Below are 15,527 nucleotides of genomic sequence, written 5' to 3'. Positions count from 1 at the left end.
GCGAAATGAATTATTTCATATTATTTTTTTGGTGTTAATTAGGCATATATATACACGATTAAACACCAATTATTGTTCAAATGATTAATATCATTTATGCTCTGTCGGCGGTGGAGCATCTTTAACAAAATATTGTTTAAATACAGAATAAAAAAAAAATTGTTTAAATTTGTTGATTATTTAAATATCTACATTTATTTACACTTTTCAATAACTGTCTAACCAGCAGATCGTAATTCAGTTTCGTTTCTTATACATATACTAGAAGTTGACTCCACGGATCCCATTTTAATTTTATCATACTTGAACTACATTGTAAAGCTACGATACGGAACCTTATTAAAAATGTCATGATTTATAGCAGCCAATTTGTTTGAGGGTCCAACAAATCATCTGTTGCCCGAAAACCGAGTCGGTAACTGTTTTGTTCTTTGAGCCGCTCGACGGAACAGTTCGTTTATTGGCATTTTTTGTCAATAAAGTTTATATGGAAACGATTGTATAGGGGTGTAACAATATAAAATAATCTACATTTAATTGAAATCTAATTTTGAAAAAAAAATCTTTGAGTTCAGGTTGAATGGTTTGATGAGGTTCCCATCAGAATCGAACTTGCGACCATGAAATGACCTGTGGTAACATTCCAGGACGTACATGTATATGTAGCGACCTTAAAAACAATACTTAAAGATGCTCCACCGCCAACAAAGCATAAACGATATTCATTAATTGAACAATAATTGTGTTTAATCTTGTATAAATATGTTTAATTAACACATTAAAAATAATATGAAAGAATTAATTTTGCTTTTGGTGCATGCACAATCAGTATTTTATCCCATATAGGACATATTGTCACAGAATTTTTTTCGGGATGCAAATAGTTATTTTCAATATTTTTATCTTGGAATAAAATCAGAAGCTCAAACTTTTCAATGGTGGTAATGAGGTAAAGTAAGTAACTTTTGTAACTGATGAAAATTACAAAGTCGTCTGTTACTGTTTTTGTTAGCGAAAAATTGACGTTTGTCAGCGGTGGAGCATCTTTAAAGGGACGATTCACTCAGGAAAATTCTTTTACATAACCAAGAAGCAAAATATGGCATAAATGTATTGTTCTACATTTCTTATGAAGCATATAGCATAAAATATTTAAAAATTCCACTTCATTGTATAGTATTTTAATTGATACTGTTGTAATTACAAATCATTGATCAATACGATTAGGCAGGCACAATATGTACGCTGTACCCATATCCGAGCCAAAGTCACGCCCGTTAAACAAATGAACTACATAACCACTGTGAAGGTGATAAAATGATTTTTTAGTCAAGACATTTCACCTAATAAGGTAAACACACTACTGTCAGGGCGATTTGAGCAGTTTTAAACAAAAGTAGCATTACTCTAAGAGCAAGGGACAGGGTTCGGCATACAAGATGTTCGACCACAATGTGTAATGGCGGCCAGCGAGCGAGTTTGAACATTTAATACGCATTTCACCACCATGGGCTTTTCTGGCATATCACAGTAAAATTGACTGATCTAATTTCCATTAGAAATGTGTATTTTCCGATATACATACAAATTTTAATGTTCTCTTAGACTGAATTGTCTCTTTAATGAAGCTGATACCCCAGAAGAATACATGATATCCTTTATGCAATATAACCTAAAGTTTTCTTTATTTCAGCAGAACATTCCATTGTATATTATGCTATTTAAGTCCCTGGTTTCAGGTACCAGTTTGTAAAATTTTTATTATGTTTAAAGTGAATATATGTAATCCGTTCAAATGTCTTTGAACAAAAAAAGTACATGTTTGAACGAACGTTCTCTTGCGTGTGTCATTGTTTGATATGATATTGATTTCACCCCTCCAGTCACCATTTTTGGAGAGTTGGCGAACGGCTGCCGTGTTTTGATAACAAAGAACCCCACCACGTGCCGGAAAGTGCTATCGTACCGGAACCACTTGAGTCACGTGTCTGGGTAGTTAAGAATAGCTTCTGTCCTTTTGTCTCCGGTGTTTTAAATAAGCTGGGAGTTTCGGTTGATATATTATCACGGTAAAAAGAATATGTTTTTAATTTGAAAACAGGGTCGGGGAACACTGCAACAGGCTGTCAATTGTATAGAGTTTAATTCATCAAATATTGTAACGAACAAAGATATTAATTCACCAGAATTTGCATAGATCAACTGAATGGACTTTTCACGGAAAATCAATACTGGCTTTCCCGATATAAAGAGACGTCCGGTAAACCAGAACCAAATTAAAATGGAAATGGAATCTTAAGTTTTAAGAAATATCACATACTTTGTGAAACACCAGATATGTATAATGAGTAAAGCATCTAATGCAACTTAATATTTATCAATTATGGGCCTATTCTTTGGTTGATATATATGATGTTGATCCGCCCTGGTTGAATCGGCAAATAAAAATCCGTGGGCGATGGGCGATATAACACCATGCAACTCGAATCACAGGTCTTCAATTTTACATTATAATTATGATGTCGATTTTCAAAATATCCATAGCATGATTTTATACACATTCTTATCTAAAGAAGAGCGAAGGCCTTATGACACCACCCTGAAGAACTCGACATTTGGGCGATGCGAAATTATAATGGAAACTTTAGATAGTGATTCAACAAAAATAGTAAACGATAGACTTTTGAATAATATATATCTATCTCTATCTGTGTTTGTGCAATACTGTGACAGTGTATCACATTTATAGAGAAATATATATACAATGTATAGTCAAAAGCTTTGTATATTTCTTTGGTTTTTTTCCCCACATTATCTTTAATAACTTTACATCGAGTTAATGTATTTCATATAGTCTCAACATTTTTATATTCTTTCACTCCTTTATCTAAATCATTTTAGAACAAACAAAAAGTGGGAAAGGAAGGCGCTTGACAGAAAACGTTTCTTGGTTAGGTATGAATCGAACCAGTCGTCCCACTCCCATAATGTTGAGCGCTAAGCAGAAATAGAAACAACAACTTTTAAAGACTGGTGTCTCGCCCAGGGGATCCATTTGATCTGAAAATAAGTCTATAATCATAATATAAGAGAAAGTTTTTAACTCTGTTATACTTGTATTATTTTCTTAAAATGAAAACTTTTCCAGCATAATTAGCATCTGTATGATAGATGCAGATAACAGTTAAAATGCTCCGACAATAATCTCCTTTTCTGTCTCTGTAAGGGGGACATTATAATTAAACAAGAATATTTTCAATTCCATTTGATTTTAAGATATGAATAGTCGAAATTGTCCTTAAGTGTCCGCGTGTCCTGAACTGACCGCTGGTCACCTGTTCCAAAAATCACATTTCATTTCTATTTGTATATGGATTTTGACTTCTATATTAAAATCAATACAATAATAATAACACGTGCCCATATCCATTGTGTCTCAGGTCCGACATTTGTCTTCCATTGTCTTTCTGGCCCATCATTTTCCGGCTGTATTCGTATATCTTTAACTGTTCCTATTGTTGTATAAATGTTTCTGTTGTGTCTATAACAATTCTATTGAATACCACACAATAGGCGACTGTCTTGTCATCTGTATCTGTTAGTGATTAATGTCCATTTGATCGACTTGGAGGAGGATCTACACCTGCCCAACGTCTTACAAATGTATACATTCTCTACCAGCCAACAATGCGTCAGATGTCCATTGTGGCCCTATTATTTTGTAATACATTTAACGGACTTTTTGAATGTCGTTTTTATGTCAAACAACGTTAAATCGATAAATATACACTTTAAATGTATATGTAAGCATTCATATAAATAAACACTATTTCAGCTACAATTGCATGCATACCTGCACGAGTATTGGATACAGTACATGTATACCTGCACGAGTATTGGATACAGTTAATAATATTATATAAAATCTCAATCTGTAAATCGTAGTTTTTTCCTTAATATATTTATTGTAACTCATTTTTTAATTGTGCATGTATACCATTAAAATTATACGATATAACTCTTTTAAAGGCCCTTTACATTTCCGAAACGGATTTTAATTTTTAAAATGGAAATGTAAAACGAGATCGATAATTTGTAGAGTCGCAAAAGTTATTAATTAACTTACCATTAATACTTCACGAATCATCACCATCTGAACAAATTGATTCAAATAAATAACATGTTAATTTTCATAACGCGGGTCCCCTTATGTTTCCCGTCGTCGTTCAAAATACCGCGCGGTATGTAATTGATTATCACTGCGCCAGACGGCAAAACAGCGAAATGACTCTCCACTGTTATATATTACGCAGGAAATCTTGCCTATTTTTCGTGTTGTAACCTCATCCTAGACCATCAATATATATTTTCTGGTGTTATCTATGTTTGTTTGAAACCTTTATGTTTTGCTCCGGAAAGGTAGTGAACCTTAAATGGTGAAGTGTTGAAATCACAGAATTCAAATATCTTGTCTTCTTTAAGTATATAGGGATTGGATTTCGTTTTTATCTAAGAATATATTCTATGGGGCGCGTTAACATATTGAATATATTCTTAGAGGAATTGCTCCATACAAGCATGGTTAACATAAAAACGAAATCCAATCCCTATATTTACACTCACTCGACTTTTTATTAATATTTTATGCAATAAAATTGTCATTTGAAAGTGACGTAATTATTCAATAAAAGTCGGTCAAAAGTGGGAGGAGCTTACTCAATTGAACAGCGAATGATGACGCTTCACGAAGGTAGAATTATTCATCCGCGACGACAAAAAAGTTCAATATTTTAGTGTAAAATAAACATGACAAACAAAGTAAATTTCAGAGATGATTTTATTTAATCAGGTCCGAACTTTAAATCGGTATTCAATTTTGCTTAAAGTTCATATATAGCGTAATAACATAAAGTATTTGTTCACGGCCACATGTGTGAACTCGGTGACCGTTATTGTGCAGCGAGGCGAGGCTGACGCACGCTTACACACTGGAGTTTTCCGAAGTTGTCAAAACACCAGTGTTCAAGTAGCTAAATTTGTTTGAGATTGTCGTCTGACTTGACGATATTACATCCTTCGGAGCCATGTGATTATATAATCTACGTTTAGATCCATCGCCATCTATGGAACAACTTCACTTGTATGTATTTGTGGTGACGCGTAACTGTCAACACGTGGATTACTAGCGGTGCATGTTTTATAATACACATGATTAAATTCTCAAAGAACAAAGACAAGAGGATATGTTTATAACTGACCTCAGCTCTATCAGAGGGTCTCACGCCCGTCCACCCCAAAGACTCGATCGTAGGACGAACATAGGCACATAGCACAGGGACCTGGCACGAAAATTTTTAACCAATAGTATACATATATATATTATAGTATCAAGGGTATGAACTTGGCGGTCGAGAAAAACGGACCTATTTTTTTAAAACCGTGATTATTTTAATAAATGGGTTCTATACAACTTGACGGATATCTTACCTTAAAGAGAAATAATTTATCTTTCCATTGAGTGCTTGATGAACAAAATTGGCCAAGTATTGACGAAGTTATGGTTTGATGAATCGGGAAATTTACGAAAAATATGTTAGGTAGACATTTCCCTGTCCGGTCAAAATGTCGTCTCGGCTCTAATGGGTACCTCAAAAACCAAGCCAAAATCACAAAATCTACGCTTGTGGTGGTAAACAGAACCCATAACTGTGTTCATCCACAATCTCCTTTGAAGGTGTCATGACCCGTACTTTGTAGAAACTCCATTTAAACATCATGTAGCTCACTTACTTTAACCGTCACCGCCATGTTCATTTTTCTCTCGGAACGCTTTTTATTAAAATAATCACGGTTTTAAAAAAATAGGTATGTTTTTCTCGACCGCCGAGTTCATACCCTTGATACTATAATATATATATATGTATACTGTTAGTTTAAAAAAATCGTGCCAGGTCCCTGTGGCACATAGGTAATGTTTACATTTGACACCCATCATTTTTAACAAAAATGAAAGCACGTCGGCCCGGTCGGGATATTTTTCCGTTTCTTTATACAATTGTTAATTTAAAAATTGTTTGAATCATATATAAATATAAAACATAGAATTTTGGAAAAATCTAAACAATATATACATGAAAAACAACAATATACACGTAATGTTGCGTCAAAATGTAAACAAAGCCATGTGTTTCTTTTTTTAAAATTAGTCCTTTTACGTTGCACAGAACATTTTCATATGCAAGTTCAAAGTTCATGTTACCATGCAGTTATGGTAAACAAAATCGGCTAGTATTAGAGTATAGTGACCAAGCCTAGCAAGTGTAAATATACGCATCTAGAACGTAATAACGTGATGTTACCTTCCTTTATTCTACCAACGTGTGTGCTACTTTAGAAAAGTTTAGAAGTATCCAAATAGACTTCTGTAACTAGTTTCCACGTCCCTGTGTTTGTAAACAGAATAGGAAGTGTTATCATTTGTTCGTACTTACAGGGATCTGAGAATTAATTACAGTGTATATACTATACTTGGACCCACCGAACCATTTTCTTTTAAATAGGAATCCACTTAAATATCGATAAAAAGCATAATTTACACAGTGTATAATTAAAAGCATCAAAATGTCTAAAAATGGTTTATGGACACTTTGGTGGGTCTATAATTATATACAATCTAACTAATTCTCAGATCCCTGTGTTACCGCGATAACTTTGAACATCGGTACTAACACTGTTACAACATAATAAAACACATTTGTTTATTTTAGATTTTATTCATCTTTTTAATTTATATATCGATTGCATTCATAACTACACATGCAAATACAGGTATGCACTATGCACAGCTCACGCCGTATTTAATATTTTATACCTTATATTTCCAATTTACCCAAACACGATTCTTTATTATTCTACCATATACACATATCAAAATGCTTCCACACATACGCTTTTCATAAATTACTACATAGTAATACACATTTCCCAAACGCCCAAATACGTACATTTAATTACATTTATAGAGTTCAAACACACAATTATGCACGTGCACAGAGCATACTATACACGTACTAAGTTTCATAAACACATTTTCTTCATTCTACCCTTCACTAAATATTCATTCAGTTCAAATCACATATATAGTCAATATATTATTAAAGAAAATTTTGCTATAAATAAATTAAACAAACTGAAATATTATTATCAACATTATATATATATTATGTCTTTGTTATTTTGTTCGTATTTGAATGAGATTGCCTCTATTAAAAATCAATAAGTGTGTTCATGAAAAAAATGTAAGACATATGATAATATAATGATTTTGAACTTATATCAATAACTTAGTTTAATGCTTTGATCAAAGAAGAAATATAATTCAGTCTACTTGTAATATTTACAATAAAATAAACAAACAAATAAATACATTATCTTTCACTAAAGAACAAAATATCCTGAAAACATAAATGAACGTCCCAAATAAACATCCTGCCACGCTATAACGATTTCTTACATTGGCAGACATTATTACATGTATCTACATATGTACGAACAGGAAAATATCTTTTGTGCAAACAAAAAATCTGACATCCTGTTGTCCATTTCCCGTATCACTTAAAGGTGTTACATCGACACTTATCTGAGATAAGTAGGAAGTTAAAACGTGTAGCGACACCAACTTTATCCTTAATATCTCTAAGTAAATGTTTACAAGTATAATGGTAAACATCAACCATAAATATACATTCTGATCTATGCAGAAATACCTCTCTTCATTTCACTCCATCAGTACAGACGGACAATCCCAAGTTCTCAAGAGAAAAATTCGGCGATCTTCCGAAATATATATTCGAGGATTGCCGGAAAAGTAAAACGAAGGGACGTAACTCTGGTAGATCAGAATGTCAGTTTTCGGTATACATGTACGTGAAAAATAAATATAGTGCACTAGCTATACAAACATGTGAGTGTTAACAACGTCATGGAAATCACTAATATTTAGAATTATATACAAAGGATTATGAGATCACTTTGAAAACTCGCCGACTGCGACCAAACTAACCACGTGATTGTCACGTTGGGCCAGCCACAGCCATTGGAGGATAGTAACTATTGCACATAGGACCCAGCCTAAAGTTTGTTCTATCCGTATACATTCTATTAGTCACACACGCACGCGCTCACAAAACATTCACTAATGCATAATCTAATCTTCAATATAATACCATCTTAGATATATATTAATTCAGACTTCAAACTTTGCATATTACAGACAAAACACATTACAAAATATTGAGATAATTGAACTGACCAATTTGCTTGTTTACTATAGTTCTCAGGATTGATGTATTTAGAACAATTATCGTTTATTTGTTATTGATGCATCATCAGATATCCTTTCCATACGAATTCAACACAGGGACACGGAACATGAACCTAGGCTAAAAAGCATGCACTATAATAAATATGTGTTAACTTTGCATGCATATAATTTGTCTTCATTCTTAAATTTGTTCTGTGTTCTCGCGTAGTGTTGTACAATATAATATATCTTTGACTACCACTAACGGCTACTGAGGATATAATTCTACACTAACCTATGTGCACTATCTACTAACTATATATCTTTACTAACTCTCTCTATATATATACGTACTATCTACTAATTCCATATATCTTTGCACCTATCTACTAATTCTAAACTACAACACACTGACCTCCACCAAACCATATCTACCGCCACCCAACAAAACCACACTTACCGCCACCCCACAAAACCACACTTATCATCACCTCACAACACCACACTTACCGCCACCTCACAACACCCCATTTACCACCACCCAACAACACCAAATTACCATCACTCCACAACACCACACTTACCGCCACCCCACAACACCACACTTACCACCACCTCACAACACCACACTTACCATCACCCAACAACACCACTCTAACTGCCACCTCACAACACCACACTTACCGCCACCTCACAACACCCCATTTAACACCACCCAACAACACCAAATTACCATCACTCCACAACACCACACTTACCGCCACCCCACAACACCACACTTACCACCACCCCACAACACCACACTTACCACCACCTCACAACACCACACTTAACACCACCTCACAATACCACACTTACCACAACCTCACAACACCACACTTACCACCACCTCACAACACCACACTTAACACCACCTCACAATACCACACTTACCGCCACCCCACAACACCACACTTACCACCACCCCACAACACCACACTTACCACCACCTCACAATACCACAATTACCACCACCTCACAACACCACACTTACCGCCACCTCACAACACCACACTTAACACCACCTCACAATACCACAATTACCGCCACCCCACAACACCACACTTAACACCACCTCACAATACCACACTTAACACCACCTCACAATACCACACTTACCGCCACCTCACAACACCACACTTACCACCACACAACAACACCACTCTAACAGCCACCTCACAACACCACACTTACCGCCACCTCACAACGGCACACCTACCGCCACCCCACAACACCACAATTACCGCCATCTTACAACACCACACTTACCACCACCTCACAACACCATACTTACCGTCACCCCACAACACCACACTGACCGCCATCTTACAACACCACACTTACCACCTCCTCACAACACCACACTTGCCGTCACCCCACAACACCATACTTACCGCCACCCGACAACACCACACTGATCGCCACCCCACAACACACCGCCATTCCACAACACCACACTTACCGCCACCCCACAACTCAACACTTACCGCAACTCCGCATCACCACACTTACCGCCACCCCACAACACTTGCTTTAATACCTCAACCCACAGCATGTGCACAGCACAGAACCTGATTACAACGATCAAATCAGATGGTCTTTAACCGCTTGTAATTTATCTAAAAGTAATTATCATGCCCCTGTGATGCTTTTGCTAAATCTACCACCACCCTTCAGCAAAATGATTATACACAGGGACTAGACACTGTATTTTGTGACTTGTTTTATACCACAATCAAGATGTTAGTGTTCCATTATTTCAGGACTCAAATACAGTGTCTAATTTCTGCAATCTGATTAAAACACAGATCCTTATAACCACTCCGTTCAATAGAGGATCTGACAATATCCCATAAGGGTTCACGTCCAGATGACCTTTATACCACGTGTACTTCAGAGCAAATGCAGTTTCTACACCTTGCAACATTAATTGAAATCGTCTTTTCGCCCCAGTATACATATGCAATTAGCTTTGTTGTGCACTTCGGGCGAGATGACTATTGTCACTACATACACGAAAATAATTTGGACAGCTTTTTCAAACTCTTTCGTCCCCAGTCAAGATTCTGGCAGTGCCAATTGATTGGCTATTTCAAAAGGTCATCTTGACGTGACCCCTAATGGGATGTTCTCAGATCCTCTTATCCAACGTAGTGATAAAAAGGATCTGTATTTTAATCAGATTGTAATTTCTATATCAAAATTCCAAACTCTGCATAAATATACCATCACCATTCTAATATACAGCATGCTAAAGGGGACAAGTCCCTGTGTCACAGATGTAGCAATTAGTATGAGGACAAGTTCCTGTGTAACAGCTTTTAAAGTGACCTTTAATATGTATGAGGTTAATCATACACCTGTTTCCATTCGATTAGATTGAGGAAGGACAATTTTTGATAAATATTCAAATACATTATATCAGGTAGCGAACAGATGGATGTCTCCACAGAAATTAAGCCATAAAATTTGACGGTCATGGTATAAAAAATATATGTGCTCTTTCCATATGGGATATATAAATAAGTATAATGTGTCGAAGTCGACAAAACGCAGTTTTGCTCGTACAGATACTATTATTGTTGTTAAATATGGTCATGAAAACGATCATTGTTCGTTTTCAATGTAAATCTACGAAATATATCAAAGCGGTGATTCCATTAATATTATCGCCCTATTACAGATAAGGGATATCTGATGACGCAGCTTAAAAATTACGAATTATGAAGAATAAAGTTTGTTTTTAAATCAAAATAAAGAAACAAATTGGTCAGTTCAGTGTAATAGATAAATATACTGTGCTATATTCTAATATACATGTTAGGATTTCAACAGATCCGTGCGAGCGAGGCATTCGATCCTTTTACATATAAGTGCTATATATACACGTGAGCTATTCTAAATATGGACATACACGTTCATTGTAAACATATTATATATATACATATATTTACACGTCTTGACTAGTAGACTCATCCATTAACCAGCCTATTGCAGACGGCGTGGTTTGAGATTTTTTTGTTCGTTTGACGACATATATAAAATGCTGCACATATATACTTAATTATAATTTTAGATATTATTATAATTAATAAATAAAATAAATAACATCAAAAACCTTTTGTAAATCGTACATGCGGCTGACATGTTATACTTACACTGATACATAATAGCCGAAACAATGTGTGTAAAATAGTGACATTTAACATAGTGAGTGTAATTATATTGACGTTATGACTAAATTTGTTTAACAAAGGCAGAGCGCACGCTAGTGATTGAGTGTGAAACAGATGTTCCATTGTATCGATAACGGGATCAGAAAATCAGTTCCCCTTCGGGCGCCTCAAATTATTGAATTTTTCGATAATAATGTCTGAATCACACAACGCAAACACCAACTAGGGCTTCGGCTAAAATTAGACCTATACTGTTATAGCAGAGAAATCAATACTACTGCTGCTTTGTACCGTATTATTCAGCGATAATTCCTACATTTACATATTAATGAATCGGGCAAAATACGCTATAAACTTCATAATGAAATATTCAAATTTTTAAAAATGTGTCAATTCATAACGCTAATTTCATTACAGAATTTTGATCAAATAAAAATAAACATTGAATTCAATATTGCATTATTGGTCAAATGAATATTGCTGTTAGGCTTGAATGCATTTTGGTATGCGACAGTTGATAAGATAGTAAATTATGGATGATGTGGACTAGCCTGGTGGCTAAATATGGTCACAGGACCAGTACTGTACAGATTTACATAATTAATATTTCATACACATGTATAGCGGAGACAGCAGCATGCTGACAGGATGAACTGAAGCGTCGCCATATTGGAACGGAAAATTATTCATATAGGATACAGATAACAAAATCGTTAGATAAAAATAATTTATACCTAAATCAGAAAAACACACATCTATTAAAACAATAAAAAAAATAATAATTAATAATACATTTTGACCATAGTGATTTCTTCTAAAAATGGCATTTACGGTACACATAGCACCAATCATGAACTCTCTCACGCATCTCAATTATTATACACATACATACCGTTTTCATACAATATAAAAAGTTTGTTTTCTTTCATCCCTGGCAGTGTTACTTCGCTACATCTTTGAGGAACGACTTGATGCGGCTCGGTAGAGGAAGATTGTCTATATCATTGTTCTGTTTTACTTTCGATAGAATGGCGGCGCGGCATCTATCCTGCAGGCTCACGTACCCCCGCCTCCGGACTCCCAGCGTCATTTCAGTCTTGGCTGCTGTAGAACACACAATCGGGAAAAGTTCTTCTTCAATCTCGTTCAAACCAGAGAAAGCCACTCCGAGATAAGATCCATCTTTAAAGAAACTTAGAGTGCCTTCGTGTCCGTCAAACAGCATTCCGATCACAGTGGCTTCATTCTCCTTGAATGGCGTTGTATATTGTCTCCAGCGTCCATTGTGCCAAAGCAAACCTTTGTGAGACAACCCCCAGCTTTGTCCATCCTCTCCTAGCATATTCACAAAAGCGTCCACATGTAACCTTGCACGTCTTGTCCCCACACCGAACATCATACTGGTTCCAAATATTCTCTGCGATACTTTGATTTCCCAGTAGTGTCTCCCGTAATTGAGGACCTGAGAACCCCGAACTCCTGCGGTTCCATTTGACCAGTTCGGATGGAAATGTGCTGTTTGGAATTTAGTGCCGTATAATCGAACTTCATGTGATTTATCCTTTTTATTCCATGTCCACTGCTCTTCAAATCCATGATGGAGAAGCTGTGTGGTACTGTGAGAGCTGCGAACCATCGTGGTATCGCTAACCACAGGTCGATAGCACCGTTTTGCTGCTTCAGTTTCCCTAGTCTGAGCTAAACAGATCGATAACGTTACGAACTCCTCAAAGGGAAAAATCTGGATGTATGTATGTCAACATAGACGTACGCACTTTTTCCAATATCTCATTTCAGATTTGTGCTTTCTTGTGTTATTCATAAAACCACGAACACATTATCCTAATATGGTCCTTGTTGAATGCGTGTGCACAGCTTGGCAGCTTAGTTATAACTAACTATGTGACCCGATATGGCCTCAAATTTATATCCACCCCGTTACAATAGAAATGGCCGTTATTCCGTTTGGTACTTCTCGTCCGTGAAAACAAAGCCCCGAACTTACACCTTCTTAATCGTTTGTTATCATGTACGGGTTCCATTCGCAAACATTGGTGTCGCGCGACAGCCACGTGCCACCGTTACTGTCAATCATCTCCGCCGATTGGTTTACGGGACAATGTGGGCGTGGCTTAGTTTGGATTTGTACCGTTGACAACAGCTGGTAGTATTCACAGAGGACACAGCTTGTCGTCGTTATCCACACTTACATTGTACGCTCTCACTATTGTGTGTGTAATGTTTATTACACTTCGTGAATATTGTACCACTAGGCCTAAGTGTCATTTAATACCCGTTTAAAATTCTTCAAATACAATTTTCACCGCGTTTTAAGGAACTTTAAAATGTTTAAACTTAATGACTAGTAAAATATTTACACTGTGTCGTAGGCTTTGTCTTTTTAACGAATAGCTTAAGCAGGAACATATATGATATGCCACAAAAACATGAACATATATGTATACTATCATATATTAAGATTATAATATCATGAGTTCTAAGTAAGCTTTGATTATACCATAAGGTTTAAAGCACGAATTCATAGGCTGTCTTATTTATAGGCATCTTGGGATAAAGCTAGGAAGAAGCAAAGATTTATAGATAAAAGTTTGTTTTATGTCAACATAGTAAAATTATTATAAAGGCCATTAACTTCACGTAACGTATCCTTTGTCACTCCCGAGAAATAGATCATGTATTTAGGATCACCACCCGGAAACGGATTAGTTGAGATTATGATCCGGAAATGGATCCAATCATTGTCTAAATCGGGACTGTGATCCGAAAACAAACAAACTGATTATGTTGTACGCACTTCAGGATAATCGCATATTACTAGTAAATAAATAATGACATGCAGAAAATCATGAACTCGTCTTTAATTTTATTATATCTTAAAGATGGACTTTGCAGAGAAATTGCACTACATTTTAATGATCTTGTTCACAGTGGTCTGAGACTTAGTTATAGTTTCTTTAAATTTGGACCCACCGAAGTATTTGTTAATTTTGTTGTATTACATACATGCAGAATATGATTTTTATCATTTTCGATCTTGATCCCTTAGAACTCTAAAAATGGTCTATGGACACTGTGGTGGCTCCAAAATATAACATGTTACTTATTTTCACACCCCCTGTGCTCAAGACCAGGTTACACATTCAGTGTACATAGATTTGAACTTATTATGTAGTACTTGCTGGGTTTTAAAGATGTTCTGCATTTTCGATTTGACTGAGATTCCCTTTGTTCCAGTGGCACAGATGTCAGCGTTACGTTCTCCGCTGTAAGCACCAGTTGACTGTCACAGGCCGGGTCGATATATCGAACAGGCCTATCTCCATCTGTCGCCCTCCCCTCGTATTATATATACCCTCCCGTGCTGCTGCCTCGACATATTTACAATAACCTTATCGGATGCATTATAATCTCATTTAATGGCTTCTACAGTGCACTTTTCACCTTAGAACTTCACCAACAATAGTCTTCAGACAGAGCCAAAGCTCTGTACATTTGATTACCGAACCCTTTACATGTACTTGTATGTATCTGTAGCTATACATAGCGATTTGTATAAGTTAAACATATATACATAAGTACATATTCCAGAGTAATTATATACATTACGTATATAAAGTATAGGACTTTGAATTAGTATTATTCCCAGAGATAGAAAAGAAAACCTGGCTCGTGTAATATTTTGATGTTGCTTCTTAAATATGTATAATATATAACGTATTTCAGTGTGATGAAAGGACCTAATATCGCGGACATATATGTTTATCTAGCAGCTTACTGGTTTCTTCTTCAAAAGCACTGTAAACGTCCTTCAAAACCAGACTTCTATATTATAGTCTTTCAGGAGGACCAAAAATCACTTCAAAATTGTCAGTCGCTATAAAGAGTATTATCGGAGACAAAGAAAAAAAACTTCTTTAGTCTTAGAACATCTATTTGTAATTAATAATTTCTGTAGCACGTGGCGAGGGTGCGTTTGATTAAGAAGCGAT

At 35.7% G+C, this 15,527-nt stretch overlaps 1 protein-coding gene across 1 annotated transcript; it reads right to left on the bottom strand.

The window, feature by feature from the left end:
* Positions 1 to 6,759: 6,759 nt before the first annotated feature.
* LOC138325701 (SPRY domain-containing SOCS box protein 3-like) lies at positions 6,760 to 13,584 on the bottom strand. Its single transcript, XM_069271531.1, has one exon. It carries the CDS (start codon positions 13,151 to 13,153, stop codon positions 12,458 to 12,460), a length of 696 nt encoding a protein of 231 aa, XP_069127632.1. The 5' UTR covers positions 13,154 to 13,584; the 3' UTR covers positions 6,760 to 12,457.
* Between the last annotated feature and the right edge of the window lie 1,943 nt (positions 13,585 to 15,527).

This window comes from Argopecten irradians, chromosome 6 (genome assembly GCF_041381155.1).
Source record: "Argopecten irradians isolate NY chromosome 6, Ai_NY, whole genome shotgun sequence".
Lineage (NCBI taxonomy): Eukaryota > Metazoa > Mollusca > Bivalvia > Pectinida > Pectinidae > Argopecten > Argopecten irradians.
The sequence above is the reverse complement of the archived record's forward strand: the minus strand, read 5'-3'. Positions and strand labels throughout refer to the sequence as shown.